This window comes from Nyctibius grandis, chromosome 7 (genome assembly GCF_013368605.1).
Source record: "Nyctibius grandis isolate bNycGra1 chromosome 7, bNycGra1.pri, whole genome shotgun sequence".
Lineage (NCBI taxonomy): Eukaryota > Metazoa > Chordata > Aves > Nyctibiiformes > Nyctibiidae > Nyctibius > Nyctibius grandis.
In genome coordinates this window covers 48,762,536-48,786,738 of record NC_090664.1, presented here as the reverse complement: position 1 = coordinate 48,786,738, position 24,203 = coordinate 48,762,536, and the positions used below count along the sequence as shown (strand labels likewise).

General features: G+C 37.6%; 1 protein-coding gene across 1 annotated transcript in view; it reads right to left on the bottom strand.

Annotated features, from left to right (window-relative positions):
* The window catches only part of NCAPG2 (non-SMC condensin II complex subunit G2), a 49,450-nt gene extending 29,526 nt beyond the window's left edge, over positions 1-19,924 (bottom strand). The window contains exons 1-11 of the mRNA XM_068405211.1: positions 19,845-19,924; positions 19,558-19,623; positions 18,765-18,859; positions 15,413-15,604; positions 14,286-14,400; positions 13,643-13,800; positions 12,668-12,802; positions 8,733-8,827; positions 7,800-7,869; positions 7,016-7,102; positions 4,009-4,104 (exon numbers count right to left, since the gene is read on the bottom strand). Of these exons, the coding sequence (XP_068261312.1) occupies positions 4,009-4,104; positions 7,016-7,102; positions 7,800-7,869; positions 8,733-8,827; positions 12,668-12,802; positions 13,643-13,800; positions 14,286-14,400; positions 15,413-15,604; positions 18,765-18,839 (1,023 nt within the window). The 5' untranslated portion in view covers positions 18,840-18,859; positions 19,558-19,623; positions 19,845-19,924. The remainder of the gene's footprint in view (positions 1-4,008; positions 4,105-7,015; positions 7,103-7,799; positions 7,870-8,732; positions 8,828-12,667; positions 12,803-13,642; positions 13,801-14,285; positions 14,401-15,412; positions 15,605-18,764; positions 18,860-19,557; positions 19,624-19,844) is intronic.
* Between the last annotated feature and the right edge of the window lie 4,279 nt (positions 19,925-24,203).

Below are 24,203 nucleotides of genomic sequence, written 5' to 3'. Positions count from 1 at the left end.
TCATGGACAGAAGAGGGAAGGAAGAATTTTGTTCAGATTTTGGGTCCAAGTTAAAATAAACAAATGTGTGTATATATATATATATATATATGAGACTATATATATACAGTCTAATAAAACAAGCAAAGTAGACTTAATTTTAACAGCAAGATAACAGACAGTTCAGGGAACCTCCTGACTATTCTAATAATCCAATTTTCTTCTTCCCTTGTCATAATAGATATTCAGATCAAAGGCAGAAAAAATAAAAACGAGGATAACCACGTAATATTTAGAACTAAATAAGGCACTGGCAAATAAAAACAGAAAAACAAAAAAGAAATGAGCAACAATTACATCATTTACAATTTATTTATTTCCCTTCTGGACCGATCCTCATATGGTGGGTCACATCTCTGGGTAGAACCAAAAAATTCCAAATTCTTGGAGCCAACAAAATTAACAGCAATTCTAAATTTAATAATACGAAGGCAAATAAAGTCCATATATACATTCTTCAGTTAGGGACTTGTGTTTTACTTTATTTATCATGGACAACACAAACAATCTAAAAGTGAAAAGATTATAATTCTTAATTCAATCCGATAAAGCTGTAGAAAATCCTTTAACTTTGCACTTGTCTATATTGAAGAATTAACGCATAACAAGCTAATATGTGAATTCAGGGTGAAATAGCTCTTCTGCACTAATATTTCACGTGAAAATGAATTCAAGTATGGTTTTGTGCAATAACCTAGACGTTGTCTACCATGGCCATTCCAGAACGTTAATTTTCATAAACTTTTTAAGTACATTACACTGAATTCCATTAAGCTCACTTTAATTCTGAAGTGAGTACCCACAGTTTAAATGCCTGCCTTTAATAAATTGGGATTTATCCCATATGTATTTGCATATTCAAGCTCATAATAGAGTAAATGTTTTCACAGAGGTAGAATCTAGCACTTTAAATTCATATCCTAGTTTATTCCACACTTTTTCCAAGCAAGAGGAGCCAGCAGTTATTTAAATGACTAATGTTTCTTTACCTTTATGCTTGTACTATTCTGAGGAACTTCCAGAACCTTTTTAAACAATATCTTAATTTTTTTGTTCAGTTAATTTTCAGAGCTTTAAAAGTTTCATTTGGTCTTACAGGTCCTGAAATTCACTTCCAATTATTTAGAACACTCTTTTTTCCCCAGTAAAAGTAAGTTTAAAAGTTTGAGATGTTAAAAAAAAAAAAAAAAAAAAAAAAACAAACACAAACCACCAAAAAAACCCAGAACCAAACAATCAAACACATTACTTTAAAGGAATCATTTCCTTCAACAGCTTGAATTCATGGAGGAGTGGTTCTTGACTTTTTGAGCTTGATAAGAAATAGCTTAATCATTACTTATCTCACAATAAATATCCGTATTTTTATATTTATATAGCTTCTTATAGTAATAAGCAATCACTGCACAACTGTCTCTGCTATGTTTGCATGAGACTGACTTTTCATAACAAAGACATGCAAAAAGAGGAAGTTACATAAGGGCTTATATTATAAAAACTTAAAGTCGCATAAAGGCTTATAAACTATGTGTAGGTAAAAGCCACAAAGGAAGCTTGTGCGATCTAAGTTTTTGTAAAACAAGCAATAGAAGAAACAGAGAAATATGCATTAAACTGAGAATGCATATTTGTAAAGATTTCAGAGATGAAATCAAGTAGTTTCAACACGAACAGTTCTGGAATCCTTTGTATTCTTACAACTGAAGTGTTTTTCCTTTCTGCAAGAAAGAGGGGTAAAGAAGTCCTTCTGTGAGTTCCCCTGCTGCTTTGTAACCAGTGTTCTAGAACAAGATTTATTCTTCACTATATTAAATTAAGGATTTGTACACTGGCTAGAAAAGGAGCATCAAACTGGTTATCTAAAACTAAACTGACATTTCAAGCTTTGGAGCAGAATCCATACCAGTAAGGACAATTATAAGCTTCCCTTATTAGTTCTGTATCTTAAACTACTGGTGATTCTGAGTCACAGCAATAGTTATCATAAAAATGCCAAATACTTCAGCAGTACTATATGAAAAAGAAAAAATAACTATACAAGAGTCACACAGCAAGACAGTAGCCTATCCAAAAATAAATTGCCGAATTTTGACATTCAGTCACGTATTTCCTTTCACCAATCACAAACATGGACTGAATCATTTGGAATTCAGAACCCTTCCTTGCACTGAATCATTACACAATTCATATAATTGCTGCATTCAATTTTTTACAATCATCCCTTTACCATTCTGAGTTCTATGTTCACCACAGTTGGACTATTCTGCTGTATTAAAACAAATTCTCCATGACCTATATGATGTGCCTGTTAACATCTAAGCTTAAAGTGCTTAACTACATTTGTAGAAGTCGCCGAGATCAAAACAAAACAAAAAAAAAAAACCCAACTAACAAAAAAAGCACCCCAAAAATCTCGCTAAAATTCAGATTTGTTCTAGCAATGGAACCCTTAGTGATGTGAAAATTACAAAGAGCAGCTGTTAAAAATTTGAACCACTTCTGGAATCAGGAATTTCTCCCACTATCTTGCTGGAAATCAATAATTGACCTTTTTTCCTCAAGCCAAACTTTTGTGTTACATTTCTCCAAACAAATCTATGCAGATATAATAAGGTTTGACAGAATGTTCTGCCAAATTACTCTAATCTCATATTTCAGTTGAGTCCTGGGCTTTGGAAAGTGAACTATAGCTTCCATTTACAGACAGCAACTCCCTTAAGAGTGGAATACATTGTTTTGCTAACCACTCTGAAACTGTTTCTGAGACACTAGTAAGGAATTTTGCTATGCTATCAAAAATCAGTTAAAAACCCTATTCTTTTTAGACAGAAATGTAGAAACTAAAGAAAGCCATGCTTCGTAGCTATTATTCTCTTGCACTGAGAACACTTATGTTTCATCCAGAAGGATTCTTGTTTATGTAAATTCTAAAGGGATGGGATCCAATCCTTAATGTAAGGCCAAACAAGATACTGGTCTAGCGATGCACCTGTTTGTCTTCCCACTTCTACCATAGGGTTCTATTGAAACCAAACAGCTCTCAACTCCTTCCTGTAACTCTTAAAATCCATTTTAAACAACTTTTAAAGCTATTTTAAATACTTTCAACTTTAATAAGAGTTTTTAAATACTTCTCTCATGGCTAGAGAAGATGCTACATGACCAATCAGTAAACGAAACTTCAGTAAATGTTAAAGAGCACTTAATTCGGCTGTAACAAATGGCTATGTGTACGCTCTCACTGGAGGAATTTCATAACCTCAGACAAAATAAAAGCTGTGCACAAAGAAGGAAGCTTGGCTCATCTTAATCACAGAGTGTAACTGAGCAGGTAAACTGCAGTAGGTACCTTTTAGTCTATGGATGCAATTCACAGGAAGACATACACACTTACTTGAAATGTACTAGAAGTCAGAAATTTCATTTTGAATGCTTGATCAAAAGCACATCCATAGCATGAATGTCTGTACATACAACCAAACTACAATAAAAGCTTTTCTAAATTAATACTCTAATAAACTAATTCAGCTGTATTCTAAGGCAGGTAATTAATCAGAAGGTGAGACTAAATCATCCTCTAAACATTTCTGGCTTTGATCAATAAAGCACTGATCATTCCATAAACAACTTGAAAAACAGAATACAAGATTACACAAAGCTCCCGAACTGAGAAGAAGATGAGAAGACCAAACTTAGTGTTGGTCCCACTGCCTAATGCAACCCTGGAAAGCTCTCTGTGTAACTGTAAACAAAACTGAATTGTAGAAGTAAATTATATTAACAGATTAGAATATTGTTGTGCAAACTATGCCTAATTACTCTGCTACAGCTGAGATGCTAAACACACTGATTTTTTTTTTCCATACCCATTTTATTTTAAAAGCAATAATTAAATAAAAAACATGTGGGAAGGATCCAAAATTTCGTAGTTGGAGAAAGATAGTCCTATATTCTGAAAGGGATAATTACCTTCAGTGCTCTCCAAAGGATAGGTTGATACAATCTATAGAGCATTTCTTCAACTCCTTGACGAACTTTACTTTGTTTATGAAAATAACTCAGCATCTGAGAAAAACAAACAAACCAATCGCAAAAATAATTTTTAACAGTACTTTCAACATTCAAGAAGTGTGCAGGAGTAGTCTCATTTCATCATTTATATAAGACTAAAGAGTTTTCCGTACTATGGAAACTGATAAAACTAGGCATATTAATTGACCCTATATTTTATTAAAAAGTCTCAAAAATCATAAAAAAATAAATAGATCTAATAAATATCACATTTTATAACTTTATAGATTCAATAAATCTATACAAAGATCTACAACTGAGAAATAAAATCATGGCTAGAGAGCCAGTTTCACAGCAATCACTCATTTTTTGTTACAGTAAAAAACTCTTTTTAAAGTAGCATAGTTTGACACCATATAATTATCAATTACAGATAAATAACCCATTTCTCTGTGAAGAACAAAGGAACATTATTAGGTAATTATCTAAATACAAATCAACAAATGTAATACAGAATCACAGAATCACAGAATGTTAGGGATTGGAAGGGACCTCGAAAGATCATCTAGTCCAATCCCCCTGCCGGGGCAGGATTACCTAGACCATATCACACAGGAACGCGTCCAGGCGGGTTTTGAATGTCTCCACAGAAGGAGACTCCACAACCTCTCTGGGCAGCCTGTTCCAGTGTTCAGTCACCCTCACCGTAAAGAAGTTTTTCCGGAAGGCTGCGCAGCCATTCAGAGAGACCTAGACAGGCTGGAGAGTTGGGCTGGGAGAAATTTAATGAAATATAACAAGGGCAAGTGTAGAGTCCTGCATCTGGGCAAGAACAACCCCATGTATAAGTACAAGCTGGGGACAGACCTGGTGGAGAGCAGCGTAGGGGAAAGGGACCTGGGGGTCCTAGTGGACAACAGGATGACCATGAGCCAGCAGTGTGCCCTTGTGGCCAAGAAGGCCAATGGCATCCTGGGCTGTATTAGAAGGGGTGTGGTTAGCAGGTCAAGAGAGGTTCTCCTCCCCCTCTACTCTGCCCTGGTGAGGCCGCATCTGGAATATTGTGTCCAGTTCTGGGCCCCTCAGTTCAAGAAGGACAGGGAACTGCTAGAGAGAGTCCAGCGCAGAGCCACAAAGATGATTAAGGGAGTGGAACATCTCCCTTATGAGGAGAGGCTGAGGGAGCTGGGTCTCTTTAGCTTGGAGAAGAGGAGACTGAGGGGTGACCTCATTAATGTTTATAAATATGTAAAGGGCAAGTGTCATGAGGATGGAGCCAGGCTCTTCTCAGTCACATCCCTTGACAGGACAAGGGGCAATGGGTGCAAGCTGGAACACAGGAGGTTCCACATAAATATTATTACTATTTCTGGCACTCTAGAAAATCCTCTTATATTTCTACTTTTCAGCACCAAGTACAAATCTGGTGCAAAACTATAAGCAGGTTCCTCCTAAAATTTGTTCTAATATTGTTTCTCAAAATATGCTATTTTTTAAGGAAGTATTTGTGGTGGCTTGGCCCCAGTCACCAGCTTAGCACCACAGAGCCACTCACTCACTCCCTTCCTGGCTGGAGAGTTGGGCTGGGAGAAATTTAATGAAATATAACAAGGGCAAGTGTAGAGTCCTGCATCTGGGCAAGAACAACCCCATGTATAAGTACAAGCTGGGGACAGACCTGGTGGAGAGCAGCGTAGGGGAAAGGGACCTGGGGGTCCTAGTGGACAACAGGATGACCATGAGCCAGCAGTGTGCCCTTGTGGCCAAGAAGGCCAATGGCATCCTGGGCTGTATTAGAAGGGGTGTGGTTAGCAGGTCAAGAGAGGTTCTCCTCCCCCTCTACTCTGCCCTGGTGAGGCCGCATCTGGAATATTGTGTCCAGTTCTGGGCCCCTCAGTTCAAGAAGGACAGGGAACTGCTAGAGAGAGTCCAGCGCAGAGCCACGAAGATGATTAAGGGAGTGGAACATCTCCCTTATGAGGAGAGGCTGAGGGAGCTGGGTCTCTTTAGCTTAGAGAAGAGGAGACTGAGGGGTGACCTCATTAATGTTTATAAATATGTAAAGGGCAAGTGTCATGAGGATGGAGCCAGGCTCTTCTCAGTCACATCCCTTGACAGGACAAGGGGCAATGGGTGCAAGCTGGAACACAGGAGGTTCCACATAAATATTATTACTATTTCTGGCACTCTAGAAAATCCTCTTATATTTCTACTTTTCAGCACCAAGTACAAATCTGGTGCAAAACTATAAGCAGGTTCCTCCTAAAATTTGTTCTAATATTGTTTCTCAAAATATGCTATTTTTTAAGGAAGTATTTGTGGTGGCTTGGCCCCAGTCACCAGCTTAGCACCACAGAGCCACTCACTCACTCCCTTCCTGGTGGGGTAAAGGAGAGAATTGGAAGAGAAAAGCAAGAAAACTCATGGGTCAAGATGAAGACAGTTTAATAAGTGAAGAGAAAAAAAAAAAACCACCAACAAAATAAGTGATGCAAATGCAATCACTCAACACCTCCCACAGGCAGACCAAGGCCCGGACAGTCTCCAAGCAATGGCTATCTCCCCAAAATCCACTTCCCCTCAGTTTTTATTGCTGAGCATGATGTTATATGGCATGTAATATCCCTTTGGTCAGTTTGGGTCAGCTGTCTCGGCTGTGCCCCTTCCCAACTTCTTGCTCATCCCCAGCCTACTCAATAGGGAAACAGAGTGGGGAAGAGAAAGCCTTGACACCATGCAAATACTGCTCAGCAACAGTCAAAACACTATTATCAAATAGTGTTATCAACACTATTTTAGTTGACAAATCCAAAACATGGCACCATATGGGCTGCTATGATGAAAAGTAATTGCATTGCAGCCAGACCTAGTATAGCATTTTAGTATGAAATGGAAGTTTTCTACTTTATAGTAACTGATCTGATTTTTATGTTACTAGTTCATGTCATGCTTTACAGGAACTTACATCTCTAACTTTAGAATGAACAGGAGAACTTCTGGGAAGATGAATTCCATGATGCATGAAATCTTGAATGCAGTTATGTTCAAGTATCTACAGTAAAAACACATACACGCTATTGTTAACACACAAAAAAACAATAATAAGTACTATAGGCTGTGCAGCAACTTATATTTTTCTCAAAAAAACCAACAGAAAATAGTCTTTGATATTATATTTTGCTTGGCTTCTGCTTGGCCCAATTTTTCCATACTAGTGGCCTCTGCCTGCTTAGACAGACTTTCAAAATTTCAGAATATACAATTAATACGATTCTCAGAACTAAGTTTGGAATTCAAAAGCACCTCCAAATGGTAAATAAGAATTATTTGGTATCTGAAATTTGGCTGTAGCATTATTGTGATGCTGAATTATGCTTTTGACCATCTTCATAGAAATCCACAAAAATGAGACAAATATCTAAGCTATCAAATACATAGACTTGCACATACTGAATAAAAGCTTCAATAACTCAGATAACTAGCATGCTCACTAAAAACATCATGTGTATGCATAGTTGTGTGAACTAATAGCTCAGCAGCAAAATTAAAGGTGTTTAAATGCAACCAAACAAACACTCAAAGCATGACATGCTCTTATTCCTTGACAATGCTGAAGAGGCCCTTTCCTTCGGGCAACAATTCCTTAAGGGTTGCTTAGGAACCTTTCCAAGGTTGAAGAGTCATGTGTCTTCTCCACCTTGACATTCAAAACTATCCAAACGAAATTTCAAGCATGCTATTACTATTACCTCTAAGAATTCTCCCGACACCTTCTTCCAGGCCCTGAAGTAAACTTCTGAAATGTATTCCATCAAGGATCTGTATTAACATATGGGAAACACTTTCAAGCAAGTAGTCTAACCACATCTATGTACAATTCATAAAGGTAATAACATGAAGTTTTTGATAAGTACCAATATTACTCTTACTTCTGTGAATCAATATTCTTTTTAGAAGCAGCAAATATCTTGAAAGTCTACACTGATAATTATGGAAAAACAAAGTTAATTGTTAATTAATGAACCCAAGCACTATTAAAAAACACAGGCAATATCTCTTATGGTGGGAAAGTCAAAACATTACACAGATATTTTATCATTTATCTCACAATGCATGCCTTAAATTCTTTATAAAGATGTACAGGTATACTTTATTCTAACTGAAAGCATTAGAAAGCCTCTGATTTTAGTATGAAAAATTACTTCTGTAATATATCACTGAATAATCAAAGGAAAAAAAAAATCCATGTTTTTCATCCATCAGTCAAGTTCTCAGGCTATGATCCTGCAAGTCACTTCTATTAGAATGTCTCTGTATAGAATCGTGCCAAATTAAATTAGAGGTTGCTCATATGAAAAAATAAAACACATTACAGAAGCAGAAATGGACCAGCAATTCTCACACAAACACTGCTAGCAATGCAGCACAGTTTATATGAAAGTCATTTGCTTTAGTTAATGCTAAATAAGCATTTTACTATGCCTATAATTGTACACATAGGCATATACAGAGCAACTATTAAATGGAATTGCTGAAACAATACAGTAGTTACATTCAGCAGATTTGAAGGTCTCTGGATTCTGATATATTTTATCAATATACTAAGTATTTTAGAGTGTGAAACAAACAAGATTTTAGCCAAGCTCTTAACGATCATTAAGAACTCTAACGGCAATGCATACCTTGGAAAGAATTGTAATTGGTTTTTAACAGTTCCATGTATCATTTTAATGAAGTTTACATTCCAGCTGAACAAAAAGCTCAAGAATCTTCTTCCCTGTTGAGAGGGGAAAAGGGGAGAAAAAAGGGAAGTCAAATCCCAGAGGAATACCCAATTTAAGAGCCACTTCAAAAATCAGAAAATATAGAGCATAAAGATCAAAATAAATGACACCTTTAATTTTAAAAAGCACAGATGAGATTGTTGCAGGAAAAAAATATAAGATTCTTAGTTTTTAATCAGAATTCAAGCATTATTGTTATTTATACTGTAGAGGAAACACAAAACAAATAAACACATAGATTACATATCTGCCTGCATTTTTTTCCAACGTCCATTCTGCTCTGCTGTGACTTCAAGAAGTATTCTATAATGATAAGGGCCTGCCCTCCTCTGGGCACACTCAAATAGTTTGATGTCCTTCTTATACTGAGGCACCCAAAACTGCACACAGTACTTGAGGTTGGGCCACACCAGTGCGGTGTAGAGTGGGACAATCACTTCTCTCAACCAGCTAGCCATGCTGTGCTTGATGCACCCCAGGACATAGTTGACCCTTTTGGCTGCCAGGGCACACTCTTGACTCATATTCAACTTGCCATCAACTCAAACCCCCAGATCTCTTTCTGCAGGGCTGCTCATCTGCCTCTCATCCCCCGATTTGTATGTATAAGCAGGATTACCCCATCCCAGGCACAGAATCCGGCACTTGCTCCCGTTAAATTTCTTATGGTTGGTGATTGCCCAGCTCTCTAGTCTGTCCAGATCTCTCTGTAAGGATTCTCTACCCTCGAGGGAAGTCCACAGCTCCTCCTAGTTTAGTATCATCAGCAAACTTAATGTATATTTGATTCCTGCATTCAGATAATTTATAAAAACATTAAAGAGCACTGGCCCCAAAACTGAGCCCTGGGGAACGCCACTGGTGGCTGGCCACCAGTCTGATGTAACCCATTTACAACAACCCTTTGAGCCCGACCCATCAGCTGATTGCTCACCCAATGTATTATGTACTTCTCTAGCTGTGTGTGGGACATTTTGTCCCGAAAGATATTGTGAGAGACAGTAACAAAAACTTTGCTAAAATCCAAAAAACCCACATCTACTGGCTTTCCTTGGTCAACTAGATGGGTGACCTTGTCATAAAAGGAAATTAAGTCAGGTAAGCAGGACTTCCCTCTCGTGAGCCCACGCTGACTATGACCAACGACTACATTGTCTCTTAAGTGTTTTTCAATAACTCCCAGGATAACCTTCTCCATAATTTTACCAGGCACTGAAGTGAGACAAAAGGCAATGGGCACAAATTAAAATACAAGAAATGCCTCTTAAATATAAGGAATATTTTTTAAATTTTATTTTTTCATTTTTACTGTAAGGGTGATTGAACACTGGAGCATGTTGCCCAGAGAGGTTGTGGAGTCTCCATTCTTGGAGATATTCAAAACCCAACTGGACATGGCCCTGAGCAACCTGGTCTAGTTGACCCTGCTTTGTGCAAGGGTGTTGAACTAGAGGATCTCCAGACGTCCCTTCCAACCTCAAACTGTAATTCTAACATTAATGCTCAGTAACATTACTTACTTAGGAATAATCAGAAGAAGAATTAGGAGGAGCAACTATTATTTCCTCTCCCTCCCATGTTAAACTCTTTTTGGGTGAAAAAAAAAAAACCACCAAAAAAACCTCCCCAAAACCAAACCCAGAGTATTCCTAAATAGGTACAAATTAAAATTAACAGGAAGCCTGAGAATGGCCAAAGCATCCTTGATTACATGTGAGAGCTTATCAGGCTTGGAGATGAAGAGCCTGAAGCTCTTTCAGGTCCTGGAAGCACTGAGAAGGGAGATACTCTATCAAGTTCTACCCACTATCATAATCTTACAAGCAGATCAGGTCCAGAACTAAACCTGGCAACAATGACTATGGACCTGTCAGTTGTGCTGACAGCCTTTGTAGCTTTTTGTAAATAGGTTTAGGCTAATAAACAGACATCAATAATATTAAAGAGGTATTCTCTGAAATTAAGAGACAGTTAAGACACTTCCCAAGCCCACTCAAAGTTTTCAGCACTCAGAATTGATGCCTGGCACGCAATACTAGTAATTCAATGGAAAGAACTGATGAGAAGATTGGCCATAATCAATAAGAGCCTGTATTTGTGAATAGTGGTTTAGATCTTTCACCTTTATCAGAAAGGAATGGATGGACTAACAGAATGCAAATTCAACACCCAGCTGGGAGCTGCTACTTTCAGTCAATCCTTCTAGCCATAAAGCTAAGGATTCAGGATTAAGGATTTAAACCACTAATGATCATATGCCAGAGCAAAGAGTGCAGTAGGGCGCTCTCTATATCTACCTAGAAAGAGACAGGCATATGAAAAAGAAACTGTGACAATATGTCAAGAAACCAGAAATCACGAGGAGGAGGGAAGAGCAAAAGTTTGGGCAGAAAAGTAAATGTGCAAAGTGTGACCAAACTTGCATATTCTTGTGCAGTAAAGGGGATGTGTTTTGATATGCCAGGAGGAAGATTCAGTACCAAATCTGATTATTAGTGCTTTTTTTTTTTCCACCAAATTAAAAAAAAAAGTTTCCTACTGAAGGCTATGTTTCACCCAGAGATTCAAGGCACAAACTTCCTTAGAAAAACTTATGTGTAGTAATTAACATGTGTTATATTAAAATTCTCACAAGATGTGAAAGAAAAAAATAACTTCTGAAGCCTAGATAGAAGTTCCCTTTTACATATATAATTCCCAATTATTTACTGTGCCTATATGAAGTATTAAGTGATGCATTGGATTCAAATAAAACAGAAGAGAATTAATACAGAATCAAATACAGCTAAGGCATTTTAAGTACAGTGATAAAGAATGCATACAGGTACACACTTTTTCAGGAGGACAAAAAATTACCTACAATGAAATATACCAAGGACATAAAACTAAAGACAAAAGGCAGTCAATAAAGTCTGCCCAGTCTTCCCTCTTTCCATTCATGTTTTCACTCCTTCCTTTCCCACCTCTCACATTGCCTTAGTACATCCCAATTATAGTCAAAACTAAAACCTCTTAAAATACAATGCATAAGTAACAAAAAAGAAAAATAACCTTAGTGTCAGGTATCCAAAACAGGGACTATCAAACATTTCACCTAATTCACTCCCTACAACCATTTTTAAAACCCCATATGCCCATAGTGCCACAATCATGCAGCAACCTCAGAGCTCATTTTGTGACAGAAGTTGATATATTCCATGAAAGGCAATACATGTATTTTAAATAGGCAAGGAGGAGTTAGAACTTTAGAGCCAATGTCAGGTTGTCTTGTCACCTAACCAGAAAAAAACCTTGGATACTACTGTCTTGGTGCACATGAAAAACTACAATACAGTAATTCTTCACCAAGAAAAATATAGGTAGTCAAATAAAATAATTCTCATTTCGCTGTAAAGTTGGGTTCTTCTGATGCTACTTTTAAAACAGACTATGGCAATGCAATCTTCTAAATGGAATCATTTAGAAGGAAAATTATTTTGCTACAGTTATCTGTCTGCAGTAAAAGAAAAACAGCTATAAAAGAAGATAATTATACCAGGGAATGGTTTTAAGTATTGAGGGACATACACTGGAAGCAAAGCACTTGGTTCTTATTACCTCAGGATACAAGAACTTGAGTGATGATTTAGAGAGATACTTTTATATTTAAGTCAAAAATAGGAATAAAGGGCTTTCCAAATGAAATGAAATATCAGCTGCTTATTGCTTGGAGTCAGAGCTGATTTGTCTTGTATTGCTGCCTATTGTACTGTAAAAAAAGGCTTAATGCAAAACCATTAAAATCAACCAAAGCCCACTCATATAAAATCACAGTAACATAAAAGTTTGCTTACCTCTTCTTTTTTAATGTGTTTTACACTCATAAAACACTGAAGCAACAAGTCCTTGACTTCATTACTCTCGTCTGAATCGTAATCAAAACAAAGTAATATCTGATGTAGATTCCATAGACGAACTGCATCTGCACCCTGACAGAAAAAAAAAAAGCCCACATTATAGCGAAGTAGGTATAGCTTCAATGTGAAGAAGCATTTTAAGGATTTTAAATAATGAATTTGAAATGCATTGTTACAGATGATAGAATATTTTCAGATTGTAAAATTATGAACATTGACTTTACCACATCATTGGGAAAAATTACAAAAACGTGTAACTGCAGAAATACTGACTTCCAACAACTGAAGACATGTTCAAGTGCAGAAAGAAAGCTGGTATTTCATGCAAAATAGATGAAAACTGTATTATTACACATTTGAAACTTTATACAATGAAAGGAGTTGAACAGGAAAAAAAAACAAATAAATAAGTAAAGGAAATATTTATTGGGTTAGTGCAAAAGATGTATGTCACAATACCCTAAATAACTCACACATTAAAAAAAAGATTTGTAGAGAGAGAGTGTAACAGGAAAAAGAAGCTTCCCACATAAGAACTCTCTATGAGTAGCTGAACATAGTACTTTAAACCTGAATTAACTAAGAGTTAATTGCTATTTAAATGTTTGCCACTGGACTTTACAAATGAATGAAGCATGTAAAAAAAACAGAAGCATGTAAAAAAAACAGTTCACTTGTGAAATTGATGCCAAAAATCTTTAGTTTGTTCTTGAGAAGGCAATATTTTAATATGTTGCTTATTCAAGCAACACCAAAAAGACACTTTGCAACCAACATGTATCCTACATTTCATTAACTGAGAAGCACTAGGACATGGAAAACAAGTTAACTTGAAATAAAGGGTATTTTGGAGGGATAATATTTCTTGGAATATTCAGTAGTAATCTGAAAATCCATACAGCTTCAGCATACCGTAGCAGCTTTATTCAGGCTTTTTCTTAGCAAAATGATAAATAGAGTCTTCCCTAGCTGCTCCTTCCCTTCCAGTCCTTTCTCCCACCACATTTCACATACACGTTGTATAGCACCCCGTAGGTTTTTTTCAGATTCAGGTAATGCAGGAAGAATACCTACAACAGTAATAAAGCAATTATTTACTGCAATGAACCAAGTTATTCCTGTAAAACATAGTCTTAGTACACTATACCTCACAACATCAACCAGCTCTTGCCATATTTACATATCTTAATGGCTTATTCTCACTGTGGGTATTTACGCACCTTTGTTAACTCTAAGGCTTTGGACAAGCTTTTGGATCGTTGTTACTGATCCAAAGTTAACAATGATCTTAAGTTTTGTCTTAAAAATACTATAAGCCACAGAATAAGGAAAGTTATCTATCGTTGGGTAAACAGCTGGGAGAAAGACAACTAAGTTCTGTGTAACTGATTTTTAAGTAAATGCCCCCTTAATTTTGTCTCATAAATAAGAACTCACATCAGTACCAACTCATCTCCTGTACATTCTGTTCCATAGGCCAGTCAGGTCAAACAAAAAGCCTAGTATACTCATCTGCTAAAACAACAGTATAATGCTGTATTTTATAAGTACGCACCATTTAATATAAAAACACATTCTAGAAGAGCTTTGTAGTTTGCAGTTTCATCCACTACAGGTATGGAAGCAGTAACTACAGCTGTCACTCCTTGGATCACAGCTACAGTTTGTTTCTGAAAGAAAGCAATGTCGAGTAAACAGTTCTGCAGTTTATTATCAGAAGATCATTATGACAAGAAATAAACCTTAGGAACAGAGAACAAAGCTGAATTGTTATTTAGCTTCCATTTTGAACAAAGAGTATACCAGTACCCAAAACCTATTAGATAAGGGGAGGCAAAAGCATAGATTCTAACGTACACATTTCAAAAAGTTTGAAAAGGGCTTTCAGCTCCAGCTAGTAGATATCTTGGTGACTGTACATGCATACCCATTCTGCCTTTAAAAACTTCATCTGCAACAAAACCACTCAAACACACATCCATTTCAGAGCTAAAAAGACCCTAACTAGCAGGGTCTTGCACAATTCAAATGTGTAGATCTGGTGAACTTAGATCCAGGTACATGATTCTATGGGCCTTTGTACGTATGATGAATTTTCTGCAAGCCTCTAGGTCTCCCTAATGATTTCCCCACTACATTGATTTTTTTCTTCTGAAATTAAATAACCTTTTTCCCCAATATTCTCAAGACTATGTGGACTGCAATGCAGAAGGCAATATATGAGGGTCTGAGTAAGAGAAATTCTGTATAAGCTAAATTTGTGTGAGGGACGTTCAAATCCAGATTTCACGATCTTCATTCAATAAAATGAAACAATAAAACAGGTAGTGAATTTCTTATAGTATGTGCCAGATGCTTAAGGAACATCTGAGAGATCAACGTTTGTTTACTGAAATAAGACATACAAGAAGCCCACACAACTCCAGTGAAAAAACTAAGTCCCATCTTTCACAATTAAAATTATCAGCAGATTTAATCTTTTATAGTATAGAGCAATCACAAATTCAGCTTAACCTGAGCATGACAGTTAAGAAGTCAGTTAAGAATGGGGCAGGGAGATGAAGTTTGGAACTGAATTTGTTTGATAACCCTTGCATGTTTTCAGATGCTATGAAAATATTCCATTTTATTTCCCAGAGAATATAAAATACTTATCATATTTTTATTTTACAAGATTTTTACCATTTCTGGAACCATCTCAACTTCCACGCCATCATTAATTTCATTGTCTTCAGTCCTCTGCCATGTTTCCACAGGGTTCTCCATTAAAGTCTCTGTCAACAGCTGTGTCAGTCTCTCCCATAGTACTTCTTTTTGCTTTCTTGGCAATTCTTGAAGTAGTTCATTTAAGTCGAAAGGATCAAATGTATTTTTCTGCGAATGGTCAGAAAATATCACACAATTCCACATCAGTGAAGTGGCTTATATTTCATCATCATATTTCCTAAAATTAAAACTTTTTTTTTTACATTAAGGGTTAATTTCCATTCCAGTTATAAATACCTTCTAGAAGTTCTATTTCTTTAAAAATTAGCACAAGAAATTCCTGCTGCTTAACTCTTTATCATGAAGTGAGTGCTTCTTTTAAGACTGAAGTCTTTAGCCCTTGACAGCAACACTACTGAACATAAATCACGTCCCTGTAACATTAACTTCTGTCTCTCATGTGTTCTAAATACCTCATTCCCAATGGAGATAATTCCATATCCTTAGCTAAGAAGCTCACAACTGCATAGAATTAAAGTCCCTAATCATATCTTTGCTATCTTAAATGTAGACAGTTGATGGCTGTTGAAAGAAAATCCTTATGCAAGGACTAGAAAAGTTAACAGTTAGTACAGCCATAGGGACAGCACTAGAGATTCAGGAGTACAATCTGCATAGAACAGTGCTCTGTATACTGCACTATTTTAAAGTCCCCCTATCAAACCTAACTCCTGAGCACATTAACCCCATACTTCCCTCTTAAGCTCTACTATTAGTCCCTATAAGAGACTTCATTAAGAGACTGATGTGAACTAGTTCCTCAGAAGCACCTTGCTAGAAGAAATTTACATCAGAGACACAAGAAGCCTGTTAGCATCAAAGAAGGGTAGGCAACCTGCTAGGAAAGGCAATATGCAGAGAAAAGATGAGAAGAAAAAACAGAAACAGCCAAGAGGAAGTACAGATAATTTTTGAGATGTAATTTGCAATACTGAAGTGAAGGTTTACTGGATCAAAAACTTCAGAGGGAAGAGGGAGAATGTCCACAATCTTGAAATAAAAATATTTTTAGTCTACAGATACAATAAAACACAGGAATCAAAAAGAAAAAAAAAGATGAACGGAAAAAGAAAAATAGAAAATAATGAAACAAGTAGCAGTAAGTATTGGAAGGTTCCCAGAAGGGTATGAGAAGATAGATCCTGTTACATATTTATAGAAGAATTTCTATCCTATTCTACAGCTGGAAACTAATACAATAAACCAAAGGCCACACAGGGACTTCTGCAGCCCTCTACTTCAAATAAACCCAAAAGACAGGATACTGAGATCATACTGTTTTGAACAAAACGAATGCATTCACAATCAGTCCAGAGCTTTCTGATCTTTCTTTGGGCTGATATGCGATAGAATTATTCCAAAACCTGTGACGGAAAAGGATGTCACTGAATGATAGTCACAGCCATGATTCCTGTTTTCCTATTTCTTAGATTAAAAAGAAAGAAATGTGAAAAGCCCAAGGCAAACCTTGAAGGAAAATGAGCAAACCCCTGGAATTTTAAAAGATGTGAATGAAACAAAATATTGAGAGGAGGGAAAAGGATAATTAAAGGGGGGGGGGTAGAAATAAGAGACATTGAAAGAAGCAGTGATGCTAAGAACTTCAGAAAAAGTTAAAAAGGCAAATTCTGAGACTAGAGCACAAAATAGGCAGAAAAAGCAGGGCATAACCATAATATGAAATCTAAGGCAAGCAGTGAGGTTCTAATCATGCTTTCCTCTTTTTTTTCTACATTTATACATCAGCTTCGAAAAGACAGCATACACTACCACAGCCTCCTCCGGAAAAGCAGTCAAGAATTATTCAAGGGAGATCCTAACATGAGGATCCTCATCCTAAGATAAGACATGGTCAAACACCCTTCATCACTGAAGGTTTCAAAAGGAAATTAATAAAATAACTCAGGTCTCTTACACAATCAAAAAGTTACCTGGATACTCATGTTCCCTTATGCTATGACAGCATGAAGACAGTTTTAATCAATATACTCATTACAGCCAGTGATACACAGTTTCCAGAGGTATTTGCAGCAGCTGAAAACTGTTGCAAGACAACTTTTGTGAATTGGTGATGAAAAATAAAGGATGAAAAAACAATTTTTAATCCAAGTAGACCAAGATATGTTAAAATAGATTACTAGAAGAAGACAGCAGAAAAAATATGACCAAATTAACTGAAAATACTGCAAGTACCATACATTATATGTACAATATATAGCTTCTTGTTAAAGTGTTTAGATTTGGGGAAAAATGGGAAAGAGACTTCAAGGAAAGGCAATCTGTTAATAAAGCTGTCATCTATAATTACATACAGGAGTGCGAATGAAAAAAACTAGCAAATTTCTTGGAAAAAGATTCAGTGTTTGGGAGACAAACATTGCTAAGCTTATTACACAGAAAGCATAGGTTTAATACATCTACTAGATTAGTAAATTAGTTCAAGCCTCTGTGGACACAGAGGTCAACTGATCCACTTACTTTAACCTGATACAGGTATTATTAGGAAAATACTGGTTAGAAAGCTTCAGAAACTAACCTGACAATACCATATATTAAGGCTAGCAAAAGATGTTTAAGAGAAATCATGTATATCTTAATACCAGATAGATTGAAGCTTAGTGGAAAACACCACAATGCAAATTATTATTTCTGATTACTAAGCAAGATCATATACACAACGTGAGAATGAACTTTTAATTAGTAATTTCAATGGATTTGTTTTGTTGTTGCTCCCGCTTCTCTCCACACTGCACTCAGAGACAGCAATTTATCACATCTCTAAAACATTCCCTGATAAAAAGCTATCAAGTACAATTACACATGGACTAAAGAATAAATGCGCAGCCTAAACGATTAAGTGAATGAACAAATACTGGTGAAACATGCCTCTGCTATGTTTGTATATGAGCTCATACTCATTACTCAGCAATAAACGCTTCCATAGGTTGAAATTTAAAAAAAACATTTAATTACATCGAATGAGTACTTTTTTAGTATTACCAGAGTACTAATAATTTATTAAAAAGTTAACTGTATATGCAACAACCAAATGTTAAAAAATTAGTTGGTTTATAAATAGCAAAATTTCAGTTTCTACAACTTTTCCACTATGTTCCATTAAATGCCATTTGAACTTATTTTCTACAGCAATAATTCCAGCACATCTGCAGGTACCTGGGAAACAGTTTCTGACTCTATGTCACAACATTTCTGCATCAATAACAGACAAGATTTTATTAGTAATGCACATGTATCATGGCTTACTTACAGGATTCTGAGTATAACGCAAGAAGTCTTCAACTGACTCTTTAGACACAACTTGTAAAAATGCTTCACGTTTCATTGTGGTCTTGTTTTTCCTTGCTTTATAAACAAAAAAGAAAAATGTTAGAGAAAGCACTGTATCTCAAAATAAGATCATTTTTGGCTTCAGTGAAGAAGGCATAAACTTACATTCTTCATCTACATAGTTATAAAAAAAAGATACTTCCTCCTCCAAAATCCTGTACAGTTATCTGAATCAGCATTTAGGTTCATAACAGCACTAGGCTGCAGTATTTGCATACATTCTTTTTAGTCCTTTTTTTAATAAAAAAGTCTTAAAACCGAAAAACTTTTTAATGGATACACTGTAACTTTTAAAAATAAAGTATTTAGCACATACACCCTGTTTAGCTAGCCATCGTTCCCAACGACGGCATTTACTCGTATGAAAAGTACTGACGGGCAGCAAAATACTCTCTCCTTTTCTCTCTTGTCAAGTGAAGACTATGGGAAACGGGCAAGGCCACTTGTCACCCAGAGCTTCACTTATGCACTTAAGCATTCCTTCCACCCCAGGTGATTCCTGACGTGCTTTCCCCATCCCTCCCAGCCGGGAGACTGCCTTACACAGCCTTACTGGGTGTGAAGCCGTGTCACAGAACGGGGCGGGTGCCGGTCCAGGGCACTGTCCCGGACCAGCCAGGGGCCGGCCGCTTGCCGGGCTGCCGCCAGGCCCACGGCACGGCCCCACAGCCCGCCGGTAGAAGAGAAAGTAGGAAGACAGACGGGCCGCTTACCTAGCGCTCCCTCAGAAAGAAATCCTCATAGACCCACGCGTTACGTTTCCAACAACGTGGAGCTGCCTGCACAGGAGAGAAATAAAAACGGCGATCGCGCGGCCTGACCCGCAGGAGGAGAGCCTGCGCCTCCCCACAGCACTGCCCACGGAAACACCCCTCCATGCGAATGCCCCGCCGCCGGAAGAGGCACCAGCCCGGGTGCCGCTCAGAGACGGAACAGGACCCCCGGCAGGACACCCCCCAGCCCACCCCCGGCCCCCCGCTGCCCGCACGCCCCCACTCACGCAGCGCTGAGGCGAAGCCGAGGCCCGGCCCTGCCGCCGCCGCGCGCTGCCGGCGCTTTCGAATTCTCGCGCGGCGGCCGTTGAGCGCGGGCGGGCGGGCGGGCGCGCGCCGCGGAGCTCCCGTCTCGCGAGAGCTCGGCTCCCGCCCCCTCCCCGCGCGCAGCACCGCAGAGGGCGGGGTGGGTGGTGCTGGCGCGCGCCGCGGGGGTGGGCGGTGCTCCCCCAGGTCTGGCGCGTGGCCGTGAGGCGGCGGGGCCGGGGCCGGGGCCGGGGCCGGGGCGGGCTGAGAGGTGGCACCGCACCCCCGGCACCGGGCGAGGGGCAGAGCCCGCGTTTTGCGCTGGCCTGGGTGGGGCAGTTCGTGTTCCTTGGAAGGGGAGAGTTGTTTTCAGTCAGGTGCCCCCTGTGTGGCGCCTGGTTCCTCGCTGCTGCCTCCAGCTGAGGCCAGCGCGGTCCCCATCCCCCAGGCCGGCTGAGGAACACGCTGCTGCTGCCGGGATCGGAGAAGGACCACAGGAGTTGGGATGGAGGAGACGTGCTAGGTAGTAACTCTCCCTGGAGAGGACAGGCCCAATGCGGACAAGACTTCTCGGTTTTAAACTTGGCTACACTGAAATGATTCTTTGTTGCTTGTAATACACACCTTACCCTGGAGGAGCATCTGATCAGTTCCTCAGAGGTGGCTGACAGGGAGTAAATCTACACACCAGCTTACTGTTACCTTCCTGCAGTGCTTTCCTAAGTCTCAGTGCCTTCAAACGGGGATAAGAGATGTTCAGTTAAATTCATGTATAGGCTTAAGAAACGGTATGCCTTCTTCCATGGATCTCGGCTAACGTGGACACAGTATTTTTACGAAAACATTTCTGCTAGCTCGCAAAGCCTGCGTCACCCAGTTGATGATACTGGTGACTTTTTTTTTTCTCCAAGAATGTTTTTGTTGCTAGTGTTGACAGCTATGTGTTTAATCTTAGTCATGGTGAACATTACGTGCATTACACACTCTTCATCCAGAGCGATGAAGAGCTAAACAGGATACTCATTATAGGCAACTGTGGAGGCTGGATGATATTCACAGTTTGATAACCAAGTGGGATTTTTTAATGTAGCAGGAAACAGCTGCTTTCTGTTTCTTCTCAAACTTACTTTGCAGTATTCGGAAATAGTTGGACTCAGTTCCTTGAATTTAGTATAATCAGCTTTCAAATTCTGTAATATTCCCTGTTCCATTTGTTTGAGCTCTTCTGAAAACCAAACCAGACAATATGTCTTGCTAAGGGCTTAATTGGTATCTTTAAATTTTGCTTTTGCAGTAGCATAATATTTCTCAGTATTTCTCAGTGTTGTTAGCTGTTCAGAAGAGGTAGGTGCTCGACTTCACTTTCAGTCTGTGATGGCAGGACAGCATATGCTGCTTTACTATGCAAACAAACAGAAAACCAGCAATAATTTCCATAAAAGTTCTCACATCTGATTGGACTTTTCTGGATTGTAATTTTTAAAACATAGAATCATGATGTAATTCAGATTTAATATTATATGTAAAAATTCACTACTTATTAAAGTAGGTTTTATGTCTTCTGCTAATATTTTAATTTTTAACATAGAATCTTCTTTAATCATCCTACATCTCACAGTATTAGTTTGTATTCAAAATTAAGACTTGTCACATTTTCTGCCATATATATTTGACTTACAGACTTTTCCTGGTTTATTTTTTAAAGTTTTTGAGTAAACTGTTTACCTGGTTTTTATACAGTTTGAAGACTATAGGATGAAAAATAGTTTATTATACGCTTAGCCCATATAATTAATGCTATTCTGTATTGCTTAAAAAATGTACATAACAGATGATGACTAACTTTACTGAAAACAAAGTTAAACCGTTTCAATTCCTGAATCATGAATCATCCACATCCTGAACTGAGTACATGTGAAACTTCTAAAATAACCAGATTTTAAAACAAATATGTGCCAGACAGAAAGTACTGTAGGCAGCGCAGGAGAATGAGTTACATTACTTGCAAATTGTAATTGAGATGGTCGCGTACCTGAGGGAGGGACAATATGGCAGGAGTTGGCAGCCAAAAAACCTCATCTTCTCGAGGAACACCGGCAGTTCAGTGCCACTCCTTTTCTCCACCATCGTGCTAATGTCTGTCCTTTCTGCATATATGAAAAATCTTTGCCATTTTAGATCCAAAGTGATGTATTTGTTTATAATGTCTCATGCAGGCTGAATATGTCATTAATAGCTTGATTAGTCTTTTAATTAGATTCTACATTAGTCACCTGGTTACTGTTTATTTAGTCGGGCACATATCCATTTAGCAAATGAACTAAAACATATTTTAGCTTATAATTTGTGTTGCATAGCAACCACAGAATGATTTTTTCATAGTATTGAAACTAGAAGTTGACACAGATAACAACAGACTGAATAACACCAAATGATTCATTTTAAAGAACCACACAGAGAAACCAGAGAGGCAGAATGGCGTTTTGTGTTTTTTTTCAAGAATTGTGCATGAACTGCAAGCTAGTAATGAAGCTACAACTCTATTTTCAGTTTCTCTAATGTTCTCCCTTTCAAAAGTACCAAATTACATGCCTCTTTTTGACATATCTGTTCATCTGTTCAACATAATCTATACCCTGTGATAATAATCTCATATTTATTATCATTTTCCTGTCAAGTCAAGTTAAGGCAAAAATGAAAAATGGGCCTTCCACACATGGTTGCTGAGCAACAGCAAATAAAGATTTGCTTTTGTGCTACTGCTTCATAAACTAGTCTTCGTTCTTGTTGGTGGCCTGTATAAAAGATCTCAATTACAAATGTCTCTCACAAGAATATTGTAGTTTGGACTGTAGCAAGTACTCTATTTTAACCTATAGGATTCAACATTATAAATACTTGTAAAAAATAAACAAGTAATTCCCTGAACATCAGATACTTTCTTGACACATTTTTTTCATATTCACAATATTATTTTCTAAATATTAGTTTCTGATGTGATTATTGTACATATTATTTACTAACATGTTAGAATTGTTACTCCGATTTCTTTTCATTAGATTATGTAGAAAAATTTGTTATAGTTAATACAGTATCTGCGAAATCTGCTCATCCTCCGAGGCAGGCTGTTAATAATTTACATGCATTCATTTCCCTTGATTTTTTTTTTTTTGATCTTCACACACTTTGATAAATAATCCGAACAGCATGGGAGGGAGATGAAGTTTCACACTATTCCCCTTCTCCAGATCTCCCCTTGCCTGAAGGTAAGGCTGCCAATCATGCCGTCCTTTATTCAGAGGCAACTGTCAGTTTTCAACGGTGGTGTGATTAGACCGTGAAACTGCTTATTTCTCTTAAATTATTAACACGAAACAATTTTAGAGTTTAAGAGATTAAGTAGAAAAAAACAGATTCACTACAGCGGGAAAAAATGATCCTTGTTAACTCGAACAAAAATAAGGAAATAAAATGCGCGGAGGGGACGGAGCAGCTTTTCTGAGGAGCCACTCCCTTGAGCAGCTGGAGATGCCAGTGAAGCACCGAACTGCCGCCCCGTGGGACTCGCTGGTACTGCCGGGTGTCTTGCAGGGAACTCACACCAAGGTGAATTTAAGCCGTGAAAACAGTGCAACTTTATTTATTTTGCGTTATTATTATAAAATAGTTATTTATTATTATTTGCTTTATTATTATGGTCTTACTGTTACCCCTCCTTCCTTATAGGCAGTGTTGGAAATCACAGTAATTTTACTCTGCTCACTATAAGTACCATGAAAATGGAAAGATTTCTGAAATGCTATGACATGCTCACAGAAAGAAATTACAATAACAATATTTGCATAGCTAAATCCATCCTACTGTAAATATATGGAGTATTACTTTTCGTGATAACTACAGCAAATATTTTCTAGTATAGTCATTAACATCTTTCAGAATATTATGTATCAACGAGTAAATGTATAATACTAGTTTGTCACTTGTTTCAGATGTAAACATCTGAACATAAACAGTTACATCTGCTGTGTCTAGGTTACTTTAACCCTATTACATTTAACATTCTGACATATTACAGATTTACAGCTCTTAAGTGTTCTGTCTCCTTTCAGTTCTCATTCTATTTTAGTCTTTTTGGATAAAAAGAAGAATTGTTTCTAAAGTACAAAGATAATGTTATTATTAATTTTACAAGTGCTCTTAGAGGTTTCATTGTGACAGACATGCATCATTTAGATATGACACCATCTCTGTTCCATTTGTCTGGTATGAAGCATGAAAATACTGTATAAATATCAGAATGGACATGATTTGCTTATCTGTATTAGTTTATATATAGAGAG